The sequence below is a fragment of the Falco rusticolus genome, chromosome 2 (genome assembly GCF_015220075.1).
Source record: "Falco rusticolus isolate bFalRus1 chromosome 2, bFalRus1.pri, whole genome shotgun sequence".
NCBI classification, from domain to species: Eukaryota; Metazoa; Chordata; class Aves; order Falconiformes; family Falconidae; genus Falco; species Falco rusticolus.
The window spans coordinates 25,020,141-25,041,443 of record NC_051188.1 but is presented as its reverse complement, the minus strand read 5'-3'; the positions used below and the strand labels follow the sequence as shown (position 1 = coordinate 25,041,443).

Here is a 21,303-nt window from a genome sequence, read left to right as displayed (position 1 = left end):
CAAGTCTGACTTCCAGTCTTGACTGTTATCTATACAAAATGCACCAAACAAATAATTGCCTAGCTCTAGACCCTCTTTATAAAAAGTCATGGGATACATGCACCAGCATTTCCACACTTGGTGGGAAGGTAACAGCAGTGACTGTAAAGCTGAGGCTTTGTTCATGAGGTGCCCTGTGCAGAGAAGGGGTCCGAGGGGAAAACTCTGGACTGGGATCTCACCACGTACTGCCCTGCCATGCCTGTGGGTCAGGCTCTTGGCATTAACCCTGCAATCATCAGTGGATATGTTTGTTCTGGTTCCAGGTATTTCTGCTTGAAGCCAGTCAGGTGGAGGGCAACCTTTATCCTAGAAAACTCAGAATAAGTGTAACAATCCTAACAGCTGTACAGATTCACCCTTCAGTCAAATGCTATGGTCACCAGCGTACGGATCAGTCAAATCAGATTTCCTATTTTTATTCTAAAGAGAGGCAACAGCAGGGCAAGACTCCGACCTGAAAACATACGCTATCTCTACTTGGCAGGAGGGACTTCAGCTAATGTTATCCCTTGGAGTTATGTGGAGCTGCTAATTTAAGTACTCAATGCATGATACAGTTCCTGTAGTGACACTCTGCAAAAGAGTGACTTAGCTTAGAAACTGTGCAGAGAGTGACATGGAAGTTCAGGCACACTGGGTGGTTTGTGAGCACTGCAACATCCTCCTGGAAATGACCTGCCCACGCTCACTGAGAGCGTTTCTCCTGCAAACAGACAATATGTTAATTTCTTGATATGCCCTTAATTTCCATTGTATAATAGCATTAATGACCTTGACAGCATTTCCTGGGGATTAATAACTGTTTGAGATTTAATGACCTGTGGCTATGCCTCAGGCCATCAACTCCTCCGAGCTGCTCATTAAATCTTTAGGGTACACAGTCTGCTTCAATCACTCCTGCTTAAGCATTTGCTTGGTGTCACCTAATAACAGTATTCTCCCTGAGGTATTTCCTCTTCAGAGGCCCTGATACTGGAAGTGTGTTTGCCCTTAAGTCTTTTGGGAAAAGGACTCATCGTTGATTGTTTAGGTGACTGTGTATTACAAGTCAAAGCATTTACTTAGGCTGTCACTGAGCTTCTGCTGTGATTAACACAGTAAAAATGAGACAGTTAAATACATTAAGTTGCACCTTGGAATATAAACTATTTGTTTTGGTTCCTTACAGTCTCATAATCTAAATCAAGAGCTAGTAGCCTCCCCTGCATCCTAACACTGCTGGTTCAGCCAGAGGTAATTTATTTGAGAGGTGATATGGGACAGGTTACCGCTTCCTAGCAAGCAATGGTTTCGTACTAAAAGATACCCCAAATTCAATCCATGCAGAAGGAACAATACAATAGAGGGCATATCTGCCTGTTGGAGGAGAAATGCCGTTGCTTGGCCAGTTTCTTACCAATAAGTCAAAGACGACGTATTTTCATGTGTTATGGTACTTACTTGGGAAGGGTGAACTTGCTTTTCCATTGAAGATTTTTCATTTAAGGGAACATTCTTCCCACATCCAGATGGCATCAAGTACAATTGGATCTTAGTTAAATCTGCTGCTGTGGTGTTACATTGTGTTCCCTGTTTATTTGTGTAGTAGTGCAGCACGGTGTGCCAAATAAGCATGGCACAAATTGCTGTTGGGAGTTTCTTCCCAAAGTTTCTGAACCGGAAGAGAAGAAAAGCACAGGAAAGAAGGCGATCAACAACACTTGTAGGAAACCGATACAGTGAATGTGATGCAGAGTTCTGCATCTACAAATCAGATCGTCTTCACATCAATTACAAGAACTGTCTGGTGAGGCACTGCCAGCATCACATTCTCATGTTAGTCTTTGTTGTGCACTGAGCAACCAGTTATCTTGATAGGTCTAAGGAGAGCTAGGAACAGTGCTCTTAGGGCTCTGGGAAGTGGAGATGCTTACCTCCCTGAGAGGTCTGCAAAGACCACCCTCAACCTGACTTTTACTTACAGCTAGCTATGCCGTCCCTGTGCTTTGAGCTAACATCTTTGTCCAGAGGCAGCTGACATTTTTAGAGGAAGAAAGCATTTTTCTCGTGAATTCTAAAGATGAGAAGTACTTGCAAGTGTTTATAAGCTTAAGATACTTAAAGAAAACCTGAATGCCAAGATTGTATAGCATCAGCTGCAGGGGAAATCTTGATAATGTAGCTTAGTTCTGGGGAGATATACATATATCCTGTGGAAACCAGCAGGTGAATTGATGAGTAAGACACAGATGGGGTGAACAACTCAAGTATGTACTTCCTTGCTTGTGTTTCAGATTATTGGATTCTGAAGTCAAGTAACTAATTCAATGACATGCTTTGTGTGGGAAATATATGCTGTTTGTGGTAAACACTGAGCACCTACACAGGAATGTTCCAACATAAATTTCAAATCCTTTTGCAAACATGGATACAGATCATTTACGTCATCCCTGCAAATGGAGAAAATCAGGTGCAAATAGGTGCAATTACGGACCTTAAGTCACACAGTACATTAACAGGAGATGCCTCAGAGAAGAATTTATTTCATCTCACTGGAAACGTCTCTAGTTTTATATGCCTGTTCCTCCCAAATTCTCTGTACAGTCCCTAGAGAAGAATGAGCACTTTCTGGGTACAAGCCATTTTACCTCTTTTAGACAGTAACTTTAAGATAAGAGAATTATTTTCACAGAAGTACCTCTTTCTCTCCATACCCTTCAAAAGCACTGGGGCAAATACTTCCAATACAGTTGCAGATAGGTGGTACGATTCCCACCCTTCATATCCAGAAATCCTCATGTATGTAAATAAATGTTCTACATGGATGACAAAAAGGCTGCTGTGAAGACAGGTGAACTATATATTTAAGCATACGCTTAATGCTAAGCTTCTGATATGTCCTATGGAAGCCTGGTTTATATATAAAATCAGCCCCTCTGCTGAGACCCTTACTGTTGTGTGGGACAAGCAGGTCAGCTGCTGACCCAGCCTTAGCTCCGATTCTCCTGGCTGTCGTTGGTTTGAAACAAGCATACAGCACCGTTCCCACATAGATTTTAGGTGTAGGAATACACTCTGGTTGGAATTTCCTTTCTAAAGTCTATTGAGAATTCAAATGAGAGCCAGATGAGTTTTTCCCTGTTCATTTAGGAAAAAAATGCAAAACATCATGAGAAACTTTAAAACTCCAGCACTCCCTGAAGGTCCTCACCACAATAACATTTTCCTGAAAAAGTTCTTTTCAAGGGGATTCAAGCTTGCAGGTGATAAGCATTCATTATGTTTTTCTACCTCTGATGAGGGAGGGCCAGATCAGTAAACAATGAATGAAGGAAATGCTTTGAAATACATTCAATTAATATTACTTTTGTAGACTCAGATTTGAGGCTACTTTTAGCAACTGACTTTGGCTTGGAGTTGCAGAAGTATCAATGAAAGCCCCAGCTCTGTTCCCAAAATCAGTCAGCCAATGGAGCATCACAGCTATAATTTTCACCTTCTGGCAGTGTTGCCTTCCTTGCACATCCTCCAGTGCAGGTAAAGCAGCGGGGTTCAGGCTGGCTTGTTTGCATTAATGTTTGTCTTTAAAGGTTAAGCTCTACCAGAAAATAAGGAACTGTAACTTTCAGTACAACCGTGTGATTCCTTAGTAGTAAGTGAGCTTTCAGAGCATAATGCAGTGGCCATAGGATGACATGGGTCCTGGGTTTTTAACTACCATGATAATGTAAAAAACCCACTGTAAAATACAACCCATCTCCTAAATCAAAATACCTTTATTATGTGTTCAGTTTTAATCAGTGGTTTCAGAGCAGCATTTGGGCTCTTAAGATGGTTATTTAAAATCTTCAACTTCCATCTTGATGAGACTTCATTGTCAGGTTTAGGCTTCTCCTTTTGAAAATGAAGTCAGGCATTTTTACAATGAAATCCATAGGAGACACCATCTTTTGTAGGCAGCTGCCTGCTTTCTGCTTCTGTATCTGTCTGGAGAATAACTTATCTCCTCATACTTCTGGCATACCTGAGGCTAGACCCTGCCAAAATCTGAAAGTGAAATAAACCATCAAAAAATGTCATATTCTTAAAAGTGCAGACCAAGGTCAAACCTAGAAAAAGGCTAGACTTGGAAAATAAAGTACTTTGCCTTTTCCTTCAAAGCATGCACGCTAATTTTCAATCTTTGTGTTTATCTGTAGATCCCATTACTGTAGAACCGGAGAGTCAAAAATGGCTCATGTCCTCAGTACATACATTCATTCTTCTGGCCTTGAGGGGACATGAAGCCAGAGCAGCCCCTGGATCCTGCTCTTTTGGAGCACATCTGGAGATGGGGAAGGGCCCCGAGCTGATCCCAGAGGCAGCACAGCAGCCAGCTGGGACTCTCCAGCTGGAAGGGGTCTGAGTGGCCCTGTGCCCCTGGGGATGGCTCCCGCCTCGTGCTGGAGGTGACATCCAAGGGAGGGAGGTGTCCTCACACACTCCTTCTGGGCAAGGGCAACTGCTGTTGTTCAGGGACTTATTTTCCCAAAAACCAAATGGAAATTTTGCCTGACAAATTGAACCCCAGGCCCCAAAATTTTGAATAGCAGCCACCTCTCATCTCTTCTTTAAACAGGGTATTTTAATGCTCTGCGGAATTAAAGTGCGAGGCACGCTGCCTTCCATCTCCTTAATCCTCTGTAAATTTACTTCTAACAGCTACTGCCAAAATACAGTATGGCACTCGCACAGCACATGCTCCTTCAGCGGTGAGCACAAAGCGGCTTCTGTTCAGAGAGAAAATGTTGCAAGCCCATGAGCAACTCACATTGTCACTGCTGAAGATTATGAAACATATTCTGAAACTGAGAAAGCCATAAACACTTCATTTTTCAGAAACAGTCACATTGCTTCTGTCATTCTGCTTGGCAAACGTATGTACACAGACCTTGGTGCATCCACGTAGCACACACTGAACAAGCACCAAGTACTAAACCTGTGGCGTGCCAGCAGCGCTGCGGAGTTCAGAGGAAATATTTCAGGTATGCACTTCACCACTCTTCTTGGGTTTTATAAAAAACCATGATCTTTTATTTGTTTATTTTTACTTCTCTAGCCTCTCTCTTGGACTAAACTGACCTCAAACTATAGCATGGAGTTATATTCATCGGTCTCCTAGTGAATGCTCTCCAAATGATCAGGAATTAGGTCATGGCTTAGGACAGCTTGTAACTCCAAGTAGGAAACTTTTGCTAGAAGCGCAAGTGTCTTGTATCTGTCTATGGCCAGGTGCTCCTGTGAAATAAATAAGTCTAGAGATCAGCCGAGGATTGGACCAAATCCTTAATAGCACCATAAAACCTCTCCTGTTTGATAGCAAGGCCACCTGATCGTTGAAGTCGTAAAGAATGGAAGACCGTCACGTGCAAGGTAGCTACGTGGTCCACATGTAATTGGAGCCTATTTTTGAGCATAGTACACACGTTAGCATATTGAGTCTCGCAAATTGCCTTCCTAAGGAAGGAAGAACATTTTTTCCCTTTTTAAACTGAAGTGTAAGTGTTAGGTGATGTGTCTCATTTCCCACCAAAAGTCTAGCTGAGCAAGGACTTAGTAATTTACTTTCCAAATATCTAGCTGGTTACACCGTCTAGTGACCAAACCATCTTTGCCCACAGTCAAGCAAATAATGATTCAGATGAGTGGGAATGTGCTCTCCAGCAATCAGACCAAAGAGACTCCGTCCGTGAGATGGCAACTGAAACTGTCCGACTGATTTCCCATCAACTATTAGAAGATTAAGAAATAGTTGAAATTCAGCCAGTGAGTTACAAAGTGCCAAGGACTTTTATTTCACTGACATTTGCAGAGGCAACCATTCTGTATTCCCTTCTGTTACCCAGCTAGAGACACTGACATGAAAATAGCAGGTTTGTGCTTCGGTAGCTTTGGCGTCTCCCGCTGTCTACCCCCCAGAGTCACTCTCCTGTACCGGCAGGGAGCAGGCAGTGGTAGGTCTCCAGCCTTCCTCTTGTCTTCTTCCAGGGTAATAACATATATGCCACATAGCTGAAGGGCAGACTCCAGCTTTATAGAGTGATAACTGCAAACATGTAACTTACCTAAGCCCTTTCATGCTATTTGATAAAAGAGCAATTTATGTCTTTCCTGCTTGTAGCTAAAAATAACAGTAAAAAAGTGTAGAGTGTTGTTAGTCCTGGGTGGTGCACTAATTAGTTCTTTGCTAACTCTGCTTTATTGCTGGCAATGATTATTGTCAAGTAATTACAGGGTTGCTATGATCTGGCTTCCATTCGCTCTGTGGTCTAACAAGGGTAAGGAAATGAGAAGTGTCAGTCCTGTGGATACCCAGTGTTATTTCTGCCATAGCAGAATTTTGTATTATAGGGAACAGTTACTTTGTGCAATGGTTTTAATAGCTGGAAACAGACCTAGGTGAGCTGCAGAATGGAAAACCAGTATTTTCACTACATTAAAAGTCTGTTCTCTACTTGAAAGAGCACATAAAACCCCCACAGCCTTCTATAAAAAATGTATGGAAAGGAAACTAGAGACTTCAGCCAAAATGCTAAAAATAATAACTATACCAACACAGCCAAGTTGTCTGTTCCTTCCTCCCTCCAGTATGAACGAATAAATGTTTATGCACAGCTATCATGTAGGAATTTTTTTAACCTTATTTCTGCGTGTTGCTCTGTAGCTGCACGGACTGCAGCTTTCATTGCAGAGGGGACTCAACAACAACAACAAAAATCTGATGATTTGTCTGCAGAAAAATCCTGGAAGTATTTTAGTTATCATTTCAGTTCACTGGTAAAACTGTTTGCTCTGTAATCTTCCCAATTGCACTTTCGAAGTGAATTTAGATGTGTATGTGCCAAGGTGTATAGAAAATGTCTGCAGCCACCTAGTAGTAGAAGGCAGGATCAGGTGAATCAGAATTAAAGGTGCTTGAGGAAGCAAATGAGCATTAAATACTTCAAACATCTTCAAAGATCTACACCCTCCCTACCAGTTAGGAAATTTAAATATCCTTAGAATTTTGGCCTTTGAGTTCACCACTTTGATATTGAAAGTTACCTGTTTCAATTCAGTAAAAATAAGAAAAATTTCCATCATGTGATGGATAATGGAAACTGTCTGAACAGCTGTCTGAACTGTAGCTCCACTGCTGTTGTAAAAAAGAACCTTTAATTTGACTTTCCCACATATAGTGCTGGTTTTGTGTTGGAGAGAAGTGTTTGGAAGGCGCTTTTGTAAAAATGGGTGCCTTTGTGAAGACAGAGTGAAGAAATACTTTCTTTTTTTAGTAACCAAATAATTGTTTCCTTTAATCTCTTTGTTTTTCTCATGACTCTGTAAAGATCAGCGTACAGCCATGTAATTAGTGGCTCTGGACTAGATCACACTGAAACACACACTGGTGTGACTCAGTTGTTTTTACATCACTGCACAGTCAAAGCAAAGGGTAAAATTTAGTTCACAATAATGTCTTTATGTAAGCATATGCTATTTCTTCAATCACTGAAATAATTTTTAAAAGTAGTAGAACCATAGAACAATGAAGGTCATCTGGTCCAACCCCTGCTCATGGCAGACCTAGCTTATCACATCACGTCTGGCACTGCCATAGGACCAATCCAGCTCGAAAGAGGACAATGGACCGAGTTCAGAATATCTAGTTAAAGAAAGTAATGCTTCTGCTTACTATTAATTTACTAATTTTTCATTTCTTCATACGGTCACAAGAAGACATCCTGGCAGCTCTTAGCAATATTCTTGTAGTAAATAGCAGCTTGAAAAAAACATTAAACAGATATGGGTGTTTTGAAGTTTAATCTTCTAAGAAAAATAATAACACTAAAGTAGATATCCACAATTATGTTAAGCTTCATTTTATTTTTCACTACAGTCTTGAGGCATGATGAAATATGTTTATAATGTTGATGTAATTCAATGATAATAATTATGATATGGTTGTGAACCAGAAAAAGTTATCTGGGTTTGTAGGTATGGCTCTTGCCTGTACTTTCAGGATAATGGCAGCCCTCCTGTTACTGGATTATACGTAGATGAAAAATTCTTCCAGACTCTGGGAACAAGTGACATTCTGCTGTTTGGGGCTTAGTTTTTTTCAGAAGAAATACGCAGGACATCTTTCTCAATTGGCCCTTTCCTGGAAAGAGCTGATGAGGAAACAGTGGGATCTAAAGGCAGATCTGCTTGTAGCGTTAACCAGCTGACAACAGCAGATAAGACAGATAATACACCAGGTGGTAGCTCAGCACTGTGCATTGCATTTACTGTGCACAAGCCATGCATTCGGACCTCTGTCTTGAATATTTGAGCTCCTCTGTATGTGCTGTATCTTACCGATGTTTCTTGCACTACAAATTACTCATCTCACACAGAACTCCAAAAGAAAGTGCTTTAATCTTATTTTATGATAAACAAGCACTGAGAAGTCTTTTTTTATTAATACATCAAAGTATTATCTCCAAGGGGAGTTAGTTTCATATTAATGTTCCGTGTTTAATATAAATTCACAGCATGAAGACCACCTCGGATGGGTAGAGATTCTCTGATGTATATCTGATTGCCCACATGTAATTGAACATCTACAGCACATGAAGGGTATAATCAAGGAATAATTAGTATGTTGATAAGGCGTTACGTTTTGTTCTACTTATCTGCATAATTCAGAGAGAAAGTTTACGATGACAACATCTATCTTTTGGGGTATTGTTTACATTTTCACTCAAATTATAACATGAAGCATTCTCCTGCATTCCATAGTGCCTTTCATCTGATGAGCTCCAATTACTGTCTGACCAATTAACTTCTGTACCGCACACATGCAAGCCACGTTGGGTATTGTGGAAAAACCAAGCAAGGCATTGAAGTCTGAAACTTGACCTCTGGTTTAGGGCACTGAGCTTGAAAACCCTGACTTCCAGAGTCATTAAATCTCTGTCTTGAATTGGAGTTATGAGTATCCATAAGAGCTGAAACTAATGCTCAGACCAGCACCACATCCTCTTGGGAGCCCTCTGAATGAAAGGCCACTCCAGAGACCTTGTGCATCGTGTACGCTGCTTGAATTCAAGCTGTCCACAGATCTTCCCTAGCCTTGCAAGAGATGACGTTTTTCAAAACCTTGCAATGACAGAGGGTAGCTGCAAGCTGCATGTAGTGGGGTCCATCTGCTGCACGCAAATTCAAACCAGATCTCAAGGGCACAGTATGAGCCAAAACACCTTGTGCAATTTACATGCACTGAAGAAACATAACTTGTGTACAAACTGAAGTATCTAGTGCTCCTGTAATTAAAGTATTAGTAATCTAATCAAAGAGTTAGTTCACGTACAAAGATAACACCCTTAATTCCAGGCATAAAGCTTCCAGTAGTGGTACAGGTGGAATTGATACATATATACTTCCTATCAGCTACATCTCTCCCTGGTGTTATGCTTACCCTTCCTATGATTCTTTGGGTCCGAAAATCTAAAATCAATGGTTTCTAGTCTTCCTCAAGAAGAAAAGGGGTGTAGAGGAGCTTACAGCACTTCTTCATCCGAAATACTCCACTAGGAGGAGTATGATGTTGCTAGCGGAGGTATTTTCCTCCTCACTGTTGGGCTAGTTTGGAGTTATTTTTACGCATTTCCTGAAATAGTCACAGAATCACAGAATGGTTGAGGTAGGAAGGAACATCTGCAGGTCTTCTTGTCCAACCCACCTGCTCAAGCAAGGCCATCTACAACTGGCTGCCTAGGACCATGTTCAGATGGCTTTTGAGTATCTCCAAGGGTGAAGCCTTCACTACCTCCCTGAACAACATGCAGCAGTGCTTGGTCACCCTCACCCTAAAAAAGTGTTTCCTGATGTTCAGACAGAGCCTCCTGTGTTTCACTGTGTACCCATCACCTGTCATGGGGCACCACTGAGAAGACCCTGGCTCTGCCTTCCTTGCACCCTCCCTTCAGTTTTTTTATACACATAGATGGTATTCTCCAGAGGCTTCTCTTCCCCAGGCTGACCAGTCCCAGCTCTTTCAGCCTCTCCTCATCTGTCAGATGCTCCAGTCCCTCAGTCATCTTTGTAGCCCTGTGCTGGACTCACACCAGTAAATCTGTATCTTCCTTTTACTGGGGAGCCCAGAACTGGGCCCATCACACCAGATGTGGTCACACCAGTGCTGAGAAGAGGGGAAGGATCACCTCTCCTGACCTGCTGACAGCACTCCTCCTAATGCAGCACAGCATGCTGTCTGCCTTCCTTGCCAGGAGGGCACGTTGCTGCCTCCTGTTCAAGTTGGTGTTCACCAGACCCCCAGGTCCTTTTCTGCAAAGCTGCTTTGCAGCCTGTGGGCCACTCATTCGCTCTTTCACTCTTCAAAAATAGAGGTCAAATAGAAGCTATACAAGATGAATATGTTACATGAATATATAATAAGAACATATATGAATAGGTATATCAAACTGTGATGTTTCAATGACTGATTATTAACAATATCTATTAGATACGGAACTGCCAGTGGTACAACATAAAAATCACTATATAGCGCATCTGGGTGGCAATAGAGCATACAGTGGAAAATCTTCTAACACCAGCTGGGCTCAACATTTCCCTTTTCAGTATGAACTTGGCAGCTATTTTGGTCTTCAGGCCACTCTTTGGTCCATAATACATAGAAGTTTAGATGCTGCCTAGATCTCTTAATTTGGGAACTTAAAGCAGAAACTCATAAAATGAGTCTGTTTTCAAAATTTGGCCCATAATGACTCTATGAGTCACCAGAAGTTTCAGAATAGATCCCAAGGGATGGGATCGTTATCCCTTTCTCTACCTATTTGATAATGTTCCTTCCACATTAAAAATACAATAGAATTTATATTAGAGGCCTTAAAGACTCACATTTTCCAGACATTTACCCAAACACATTTTTCAGTGGACATGCAGTGCTCACAGATCAGAACGCTGTTAATTCTCAAGTCAGTGGTGCTCGGCTTTTGAATGGCAGGCCAAATAGGTGGGAAGGGCAGCATGGTACTGAAGAACGGGTGGGTGGTACTCTGTCCTCAGAGTCTGTGCTGAGCCGAGACTCATGGGGGCTGTCAGAAGGCAAGAAAAGGGATATAAATCCTAATGGGGAAGGGGGAGGATGTGGAGGAAACCAAGCTTTTAATCACTTCTGCCCATTAGCAATACCAGAGAATTTTTCCTAAGACTAAAGGGAGGAGAGCCTGGTGTCCTTGTCAGATCCCTCTCTATATATATATTATTTGAATTTTATCTATCTCATAAATCCCTTTAGTAGTTTCAGCTGGATAAAGTATTCTTCTTGTTTCTTGTCATAAACTGCTGCAGCGTTCTTTTATGCAGCTGCCACATTTCATCCTAATGCAGCTGCATTTCACCCAGGGATGAAGTGATCCCTATATATAACTTTCGCATCAGTTTTTATAACCATTTAAAGTGCTTCAAGATGAGATGTGGGATGCAAGCTATTGTTTTATTAGTGTCATCACAAAGTGCTGCATTGTACAAATCAATTGTAAGCTAAGAAGAAAAGTGGTTTCGAAGTGATACTTGGAGATAGGGAGAGAATTTTGGGGTTAGGAGGGTTTTAAAATCTTGTTTCAGGAACTTAAAAGGAAGATAAAAAAAAAAAGGAAACTAACGTGGAATAAGGTTGTATAAACTGAGTGGACATGTGGGACAGTGGATAGGAGAGATGTCAGAGAAATGAATGGCAGAGAGTGAGTTTTAAGTGACTTCAGAGTGGAAGACATGGAAAGAAAAGGAGAAAGAAAACCCAGTAGTAAATAGAAAGGATTATGATGATAAACAGCAACCAAAGACCTTGAGAGGACACTCAAAGGAAGACCCAAGTCTCTTTGTTTTATCACATAGCTAAGCCATATAACAAGACGTGACTTCTCAGCATCAGTTGGCACTATTAACGTCATTGCTGTGCTATTAAGGTTATGTCTGAGGCTGTCGAATGTTAAGACAACTTGGTGTCCAGATCTCATTGCATTCTCATGTTTAGGTGCCTGATTGTGCTGAACACCCTGTACCTCAGCAGAGGGAGTTACTTAGACATCTGCGTAATGGGGTAATTCCCTGGGGGAACTGATTTTATGCTAAAGACTCTCAGGGGCAGTAAAGGCTGTCTGGAAGGGTCGCCAGTTACTCTGAATCAGGAGTCCCTCAGGTTATTTCTTGCTGCTGATGGCTTTGTGTGTCCCTGTGTCCCTGCTGACTTGTGCTGGCTGCTTCAGTGGCCCCTGTGAGTCACCTCTCAGCTTAAAGAGCTTTGGGAGTGTAGCACATTGTACAAAGGTGTCTCCTACACTGCAGAGTGTTAGTGTTTTCCCTGCTGTTGTGATGCTATTTGCATAGCTGCCTTCCTGGTATTAGCATGAGGGAAATCATTCTGTTGTATACCTGGCTCTGATGAGATGCAGACGTAAAAAATATTAATACAGATACTGATCCCAGACCTGTAACGTTTCATGCCCGATGAACCTGCTACGAACCTCAGGCCCACCAGTTTTACCAGTATCCCATTAATTTTGGAAAGGAATTCAGCGTAATGCTTTCAGCCAAAGGGGACTTAGGTTCCTAACTTCTTGCGGGAATAACACACCTCTCTTCTTGGGACATGCAGCCTTATTTAAGATAAAAGTCTGACGAGAACTCTCCCAGCTGGGCTGTGCAGAGTTTGGTTGTAGCCGGGAACAAAACAATTGTCATAGTGGTTGAAAGAAACATTTTATATAGTTCCAGGCTGTGTCTGAGCAACAGAAATGTCAGTAGCTCAGGAGGAAAAGCTATATAAGGGTTCGTCTAACCAGGAAAAAACAATCTCATAACACTGTCTTTGATTTCATTTATTCCATTGTGGAGAATCCTTTTCCAAGTTTGTGGTGGCAGCAGTGAGTAGTCAAGACAAGACTCCAGCTCAGTTTTGAGCCCACTCATCTCCTGACCCTGGTGTCCTTTGACTATCAATTTTATAGACTGTATTTTAAAAAAATACTTTATCGGTTCAGATTGCCTTCTTTTTTTTCATTCCTCCCTTTTCATTAATCTCCCTGTCCTTGTGCTACAAGGTAGAGTGAAGAGAAGTTCCCAATTTCCTATTTTTATCTTAGCCCTGATTTTGTACCTTTTTATCATAAACCTTCCTTATTTATCTGCTCTCCAAAGTAAACAGTCCCAATCTTTTAATCTCTCAGCATATGGGATTTTTTTTTCATGTCCGTAAATAGTCATGCTTCTCACTTTCAGCCTTTCTAAGAAGTCAGAGCATGAATGGACATCATCTGGCTATTATTCACCAAGTGTAAAGGATTACACATAAAGAAACTACTCGTGAGCTTGAAAGGATATTTTTCTATTGACATTTTGAGTTAAATTTAGCCACAGTAGTTCAAAAGGTCCGTATTTTATTGTATTATTACTAGTACTACAATATTCTGCAAAAGCTTAAGGTCTATTAAAATAACACTTTGACAGCTTTATTTGTTCCTTGCTTGCAAAACATAACCTTGCCTCTAATAGTAATTATATGGCATGATATAAAATAATTCCAAATGAAATTCCACTTTTGAAAACCTTATTATCAGGATTTATTGAAGAGTACATATCATAGAGTAGTAAAATCATACAAATTCATTGTATGCTTATGTTTTATTTTGTGATATATTTGTACTATAAATGGTAATTTTACGGGTGCATGGTGCAATTACCCTTGTGTTATTATTGGAATTCTTCTGGAAAAGTCCTACAGAGTGGAAGGGAATGGGATAAAGCATTAGACCTCTACCTGAAAGCATTCCCTCAAATGGATTTCTCAGGAAATCATGCTAAAAGCCTAAATAATTTCAGAGACACCAACATCCTTTGCACAAAAGTTTATGCCATCCTACAAATAAAACTTCAGAATTTTCCCTTTTAAGGAATCCTGGTGGGTACAATACAACATGAAAGGTTACAGTAAATTGTATGTCTTTATTAAATTCCATGGGACTTCTTCCTTAGGGAATGTGAAAGGTTTTGTATTTTTCCATGATCAACACCAACCTGCCAGCAGCAGGTAAGCAAGATGATAATCTAGTAGTTAAGGTATTAACCTACTCCTTGCAAGCTATAGATGTGAGCCTCTTTTACTGTGGGTTTATGGTCCTTGGACCATTTATGACCTTGGAAAGTCATCTTTTCTCATATTGACAAGTATTTTCCTGTTCTTTGGAATGTAGCACCTTTACCCTACTGTAATCTAATTTCTTAGTTCAGAAGTAGCTTTGCAAATGCCACTCAATGGAAACCTGTCAGCCTTTAGTGTTACATGGTAGCTGAGTGACAATGGAGTGGTGGGATTAGGTCTCAAACATTTGGGATTTGGTCTGTCCAGACCAGATTTCCAAGGGTATTAGTCACTGATGAGTGACATAGCTATATTTTTATGGGCATTTAAGGAGTCAGGCACCTAATTCCCACCAACCTTACATATAAACTGCTTATGTACTTCTGAAGTGCTTTAAATCCCCATCTGTAAAATAAGAATAAAAGTTACACAGGGAAGTATCCTAAAGACTGTGAGATATAGGGGGATGACAGTAATAGTGGACATAGAAGTTACTCAGACTGGGCTGCAAGAAGAGGCAGAAACACACTAGATCTGTTCTCATACAGCTTCAGCCTGAGCTGAACTTTCCTATAGATCCCGCCTGCCCTCATGAGCACTCTTCTGGGAAGACGTCAGGGTGGTGACGTGGCTTGCTGGTGACATGACAGGTATATGGGACACAAGTGATGCATCAAGACCAGCAAGGCAAGGCTGGAGCTCTCCAACACAGTGTCTATAGCTACCCTGACCCTGCCTTAGGTATAAGACATGATCAGTCTTTCCTCCCCAGGAGTATTCTCTGGTTTACCTTTCAGACAGGTCCAAGCAGCTCCTGAAAGTAAAAGGGGTTATTAAACCCAGGGCTGACCTGAGCCTCCAAACTGACCCTAAAATGCCAGGTTGATGTTGTTCTGGAAGATGCAGTACAAACTCTGTCATCCCAACAGTTTTACTGCTCTTGAAGGAGGACCTCCTCTTGAAGGCAAGGACCAAAAGTTAATGTAAAGCATAGCACCAGCTTAACTACCTGCAAACCCTCTGAGCTGTAATGACACTGTTACTCTGCTCCCAAACAACACTCGCAAGAGTGAGACCTCTTCTACTTAACATACCTGCTTGGGATGGCCACTGGAGCTCACTGGCTGCACAGTAAAATGCACTCCTTTCCAATGACTTGATTAATCATTTTCTCTATCACTCCCAGATATTTTATCTTAGGTCCAGTAAATTAGATTTAAGTGGTGAAGAATTTAGGGGGAATAAAAAAGTAAGCATAAACAGTTACAGACAGATGAATAATAGCATTTATCACATAAAGTTGACATGAACATAATAGATGAGGTAATTATGTACCTTATTTATTCTGGTTGCTTTCTTTCACTGTGTTGTGCAAAGGGATATCTGAATCTTAAGCAAAAAATCTAGTTTAAAAAAAAAGCGAGAAACACCAAAATAGAAGATAGAAGAGACAGAGGTAGAGTGGTAGAAAGGCAGAAACAAGAAGAAATGTTGATGTCTAGGCAGGAAAAGGGAAAGAACTGTAGTATCTAGGTCTTAGCACCAGTATTCACGGACAGTGATAAGGTCCCAAACTAGAAAATTACTCACATGATTTTCTCTTGACAGGTCAGTTTTCTCCAAACAATTTTTTAGACAGTTCTCCTGCATTCTTTCATGTGAGAAAGGACTGTCCCAGTGATTTGGGTTTTTTTGGGCTTGTTAAAATACAGCTAATGTGGACTAACCAGGACCCTTAGAGGATCTCGGTCAGCTTGCTAACTCAACAACAGACCATTCCTTGTTTTGGGGGGTTAGTGTTCTGCCAGTTTAGAGGGTTGAGCTAGAGCTTTGAAGGGTTGGCCAGGAACTGGTGTGGCACAAAGGGAAGCAGCAGAAAGAGCCAACTGGCGTTGGGTAGATGGGGTGAGCAGACTTTGGGTCATGCCAAGGGAGATGCTGCTTGTGGGTCGGTGGTGGCTCACAAGTTTCTGGGAGGAGCTGAGGCTCCTGCCAGCCTCAAGCAGGTAACTATGAGCTGTGTCCTCTCTAAAATCATTCTTCTTGGCATGACGGCCCTTCTCTGTGCTGTTGACAAGCTGCCTTGGAGCCACTTGTGAATACATGTGGTTTTTGAGGTCCTTCAGGGTTTCACCAAGACCATGCAGGTGCTGCAGGCTGGTTCAGACCCCTGCATTAGCTTGGACACGGGAACAGAACTGGACCAACACTACAAAAAGTAATTTCTGCAACACTTCATTGACAGCTTCAGTGTGGTCTTTTTGATGACTTCTCAAAAAGTCTTCATTGATGTTTAACCAGCAAGTAAAAAAAAAAGCAAATATTAGAGTATGTGCACAGAAAAAGAAGGATGAACTGAGCATCTCAAATTATGTTTTAAGCATTACAATATTCAGAAATGAAAGCATCTTTATTGCATTCTGAACTACAACTTGGATAACATGCCCAGAGCAAGATAATAGAAATTGCCTTTGGTGTCTGATAAGGAGTAAATCCTTGGTTGTGCCTTTTCACTTAAACTGTAGGAGCGGCCAAGAGGGGAACAGGTGCCTTTAGCCAGTGGAAATACACTTGTATGAGCAAAGTCATATATCTGGCTGGGCCAGCAGCACATTGCACTTCTCCGCTTCTGCTTTCCTCTGAGTAAGACCAGAAAGGAAAGAGAGAGATGGGATATGCGCTGGGCACTGATACGTGTCCAAGACCCAGTATCCTGGAATCTGACTTAGCAAATCTTATTCAAGGCTGAATCTGTTTGTTTGAGGTGGTCACCCAGAAAATGAGAATACTCCCCATAGATGCTTCCATGGAAGACATAGAGTCGAAGTTTTGAAGAAAGATGTTAATCAGTCAATCATTTTTGACTGGTTGCAGTGTGTTACAAACAAGAAAAAAATCAACCCACCCACCCCCACCCCAAAAGGGTGAGATTTACTTCCTTGGGTACTCCCTGCAATTATTCACCCATTGCAACCTGAGATTTTTTAGATCTCACTTTGGCTGCAGGAAGATTCCTCAGCAAACTCCTCTGAGTAGCCAACTGCAAAAAACATTGAAATATGATAAGCGTGTAAGAGCATTAAATGGTAGCATTCTCCATCACCCACAGCCTCTGTTAGTTGTGCTTCCAGGCCAGATGAAGCTAGAATGTACGTACAGCTGTTCTGAGTTGTAAAATACATATTGAACTGGGATTGATTCATCTGTGTTTCATGAGATTGAATTAAGCAAAATAAAAAAGTATAAAGACTTGTCTTTTTTCCAAGTATTTAATAAAAATAGGCAGTCTCACTGGAACATAATAGAGATGTGCTTTCAGCACACAGATGTGCAATAGTGAGAGCCACATTTTATGTAAACTGCTCATTCTTTTGTGCAGTGTTAAGAACTGAATGTACTTTCATACTCCTTTTTTTGGCCTCAACATGCACTAATGTCAAAGCAAATGAAGACCTGTTGGTAAATTCTTTTCAGCACTGCTAATGATCGCAGCCATTGCAGAGCTGTTACTGGCTGTCTAATCATCTTTGGAAGTCCAGCTTTTGATACATAGACCTTGTGTTCTGAATTTTGATTTCTGCAACAAAATTTGCTGGCATTTAGAGATCAGAAAGGTGTTTGGGTCACATACTGTACAGTATATTCAAAGCAAGTTTTATGGTGAGCTTCAGTGGGTGAAGTCATCAAGGGTATGAGTGACTTGAGCAGAATTACACGGCAAAAAATTCATGCCAGCATCTCCTATCTATAAAAATGTATTTTAGTAGAAAACAGATTTACAACTGGAATATTTTTTGCATGCAAGTCAGAACAAGCAGAACAAGGGTCTGATTTTCTTTTTCCAGTTCCATTCCTTGCATTATATTTAGGGGTTTGTGTTATTGCTGCCTAGATTTTACAACCACAAATGTGCCAAAACCCTTGACTAGTTCATTCAGGTTGAATAATAAGCAACATAAAATGTCTACTTTCTTCAACACCTGCACAGTCTATTCCTTTGTGTTTTGCAAATGTAAGAGGTGCAGGTATGTGTTTTGACTTTGATCTTGTAAACTGGAACTGTACATGTGGTAGATCCTGATCTGTATCTGGGCAGCAAGGACACATTGCCCAGGTTTCCCCAGAAGCCCACGTTTATCTGGGCGAGCGTCTATTTTCAGTTGTTCTTCCAGCTGCTGTGGGAGCAGCTGCACACGCAGGCAGTGTGGGTGCTGGGCAGAGCTGGACCTGGCACGCTGCTTTCCCTAAAATAAACCGACGGAGCTTGGTAAAAATTGAGGTACCCCACTGTCAGCATGCATTGGTCATCTCAGAGGTTGGGTGCATAACCATGTGTGACTGCTGGAGTGCACAAAGTCTGTTTCACTGGAGACACTTCAAAATTTATCCTCGGTTTTTGTGTAGCTGACATGTATTTACTGCTGCTTTAGTAACTGCACTGTGTGGATCTGCCTCTCCCATGCAAAAAGCTTTTAGGTCTTAGGTAGTCCCCCTCTCAAATATGATTTTCTTCCATTCCCTCATGCTCACCTTTCCCTACTGTCACCTCCAGAATCAGGAGCATCTATTGTCTTGTCCAGCTGATGATTCCCTCACCTCTATAAAGTGTTATATATAAGGTGTTATATATAAAGGGTGCTATAAAGAAATACTTCAGAGTGATGACAGTACTTTTAAGCAACCAACAGCTATTACCAAGTCTCTTTGTTATTTCCTTGTAATTAAAAGAACTTCTAATGCGAAATAACAAAGTGTGAACTTTTTTCTCTTTTCTTTCTTCTCAGAAATCGAAGCAAAGGAGGCGTGTGACTGGTTACGTGCGGCTGGATTTCCCCAATATGCTCAGTTCTATGAGGGTAAGTGGGTTTTTCTTCTCTTTTTGCAGTACTGAAAGTGCACTGGGCCCTTGCCAGGAGAGATTGCAGACAGCCAGCTCTACATTTGACTGAGTTATGGCCATGGCTGGCTGCTTCACAAAGCCTCAGCTGCTGGAGTCATACCAGTGCCTAAAGAAAAGTAAGATTCTTGCCCTCATAGCCATGGGAAGAAAAAAAAATGAGGGACATAGTTTGTGTAAACCTCAAATGTTAAAAAAAAACAAGTAAAAAACCCCAAATACATAGGTCTCTCTTTATTTTAAACTTCCTGAACTGCATCTAAAATAAAACACTGAAAGTTAATGAAAACTTCAATCTTACTGAAAATTTCAGTCTTACTGAAAATAAGACTTAAAACTCTGCAAAGTTACCAAAAGGGAATAATCTGAGCTGCATTTCACATTTGCAAAGCAAGAAAAGCTTTGGTGCTAACTCAAAGCAAATGGCTGTGTCCCCTCCCTAGCTGTACAGTTTGTGCCCAGCGAAGCGGTGTCCCCGAGGCAGGGCGAGTGGCTGCACTGCTGCTGCCTCCGGGAGCAGTTTGGTGACTGGGGTTGGGTTTTTCCTGCTCTCCCTAGCCCAGTGCTGAGAAGGAAACTGAAGCTGATGCAGCTGATCCTCATTTTCCTCAAACTGCTTATTCTCTCCGCCAGAGACACAGAGCCAGCTCAGGCCCACTCGGGCTTATTAGCCGAAGTGCAGCTCTGCCAAATGCCGCTGGACACCTTCCAGGGTCAGCTTGGGTCTGGAGGCAGCACGGCTCCATGCATGGAATGATGGCCAAGAAACCTCACGGGTCAGAGCCAGCTCTGCAGAGAGCCAGTTGGACAGTGTCCATCCCCTCATGTGGGACTGGGGGCAGTGGGAACATGGTGCTGAGGACACCTCCATGGCTTCTGATGGCCAGCTGAGGTATCTCAAGGCTCAGGTGCTAGGCCCTGGGTCCTGATGGTGCTCGGTGACTAGGAGCACCATGCAGAGATGCCCAGGTGGCTCTGCGGGAGCCAGGCAGGCTCTGTTAAACCCGGCAAGGAACTAATAAGCATGCCACACCAAAGCTGACATAGATGTGTGTCTGTCACAGTCCCTGGGTGCTCAGTAATACTTTTGTGTCTGCTTTGTAATCAGAGTAACTCAGATACCAACTTCCCCAGAGGAAGGAGAGCCTGCTGCCTGATGAACTCAAAGGAATGTTCCCTCCAAAAAACAACCTGTGCTGGGCTCCCACAGTTCCCATGCAGTCAATACATGCTCTAGACAGTCTGTGTCTCTGAAAAAAGGTCCTTTTTACAGGCATCCATTATGTCAGTGTTAAGCACTAGTGTCTGAAAATGCTGGCTGCAGTTCCTGTATCACAGCATCCTGCTGTGGTACCTAAGCATGGCAGAGCAATCTGGAGAGCAGCCACAGCACTGGAACCCATCCCACTGTTACAGAGCCCACTAATGTGTTGCAGCCATGTCACTTTTCATTACAAATGTCAGCTTCCAGCACGCTAGTCTGGCTTTTTAGTTAATATTGGGGATTATAATTCAGCTCATTTTTTTTTGTTTCTTTTACCTGAGTAACCCTTTGTCTGAAATTGTTATTGGGGGCTGTATTAAAAGCAAAAAACACAGAACGTTTCTGTTCCATGGGAAAAGTCTGATGTGGTATAATAATAACAACGAGCAAATAACTGTGATGAGAATGGAGAACTTTGTTGCTCATGTGAATGAAGAAAGTGTGTTGGCAATTCCCTGATCTTATTCGTTTGTGCTAGGCACTAAAAAAAAAAAACAACAAACCCAACAGCTAAACAATTAAGTATCTTATTAAAGCCAAAATGAAATAATCTTGCTGTCTCTTTGGTGCACAGGACATTCAACTGTACCTTTAACAGGAAAAAAAAAAAAAGTGACTGAAGGGGTCACAGATACAGCTGGAAGGGAACCAGAGATGAGTAAAATTGGCCGTACTAGGTTTCAGTAAGCAAGCACATGCAAAGCATTTTAGATGTAGACAATGTATTTTCATTTGACTAGCAAGCAGTCATCTTAATATTGTGTCTCCTTTTATAGACTCCCAGTTTCCTATTGACATTGCTGCAGTAAAGAAAGATCATGATTTTCTTGACAAGGACCTTGTAGAACCTCTTTGCAGGTAAATAACACCCAAAGTTTCTTTTCTGATAATTTAAAAACTTGAGGTGATTTATTATTGTTAGCATAGCAGCAGAAGCAGCAGCAGAGATGTTTGCTTGTC

At 41.6% G+C, this 21,303-nt stretch overlaps 1 protein-coding gene across 4 annotated transcripts in view; it reads left to right on the top strand.

Annotated features, from left to right (window-relative positions):
- The window catches only part of STARD13 (StAR related lipid transfer domain containing 13), a 297,209-nt gene that overhangs the window by 239,308 nt on the left and 36,598 nt on the right, over positions 1-21,303 (top strand). For 3 of the 4 annotated variants that reach the window (XM_037375884.1, XM_037375886.1, XM_037375885.1), the window contains 2 exons: positions 18,967-19,038; positions 21,120-21,201. In XM_037375884.1, the coding sequence (XP_037231781.1) occupies positions 18,967-19,038; positions 21,120-21,201 (154 nt within the window). The remainder of the gene's footprint in view (positions 1-18,966; positions 19,039-21,119; positions 21,202-21,303) is intronic. The other variant, XM_037375887.1, reaches the window with a different exon arrangement.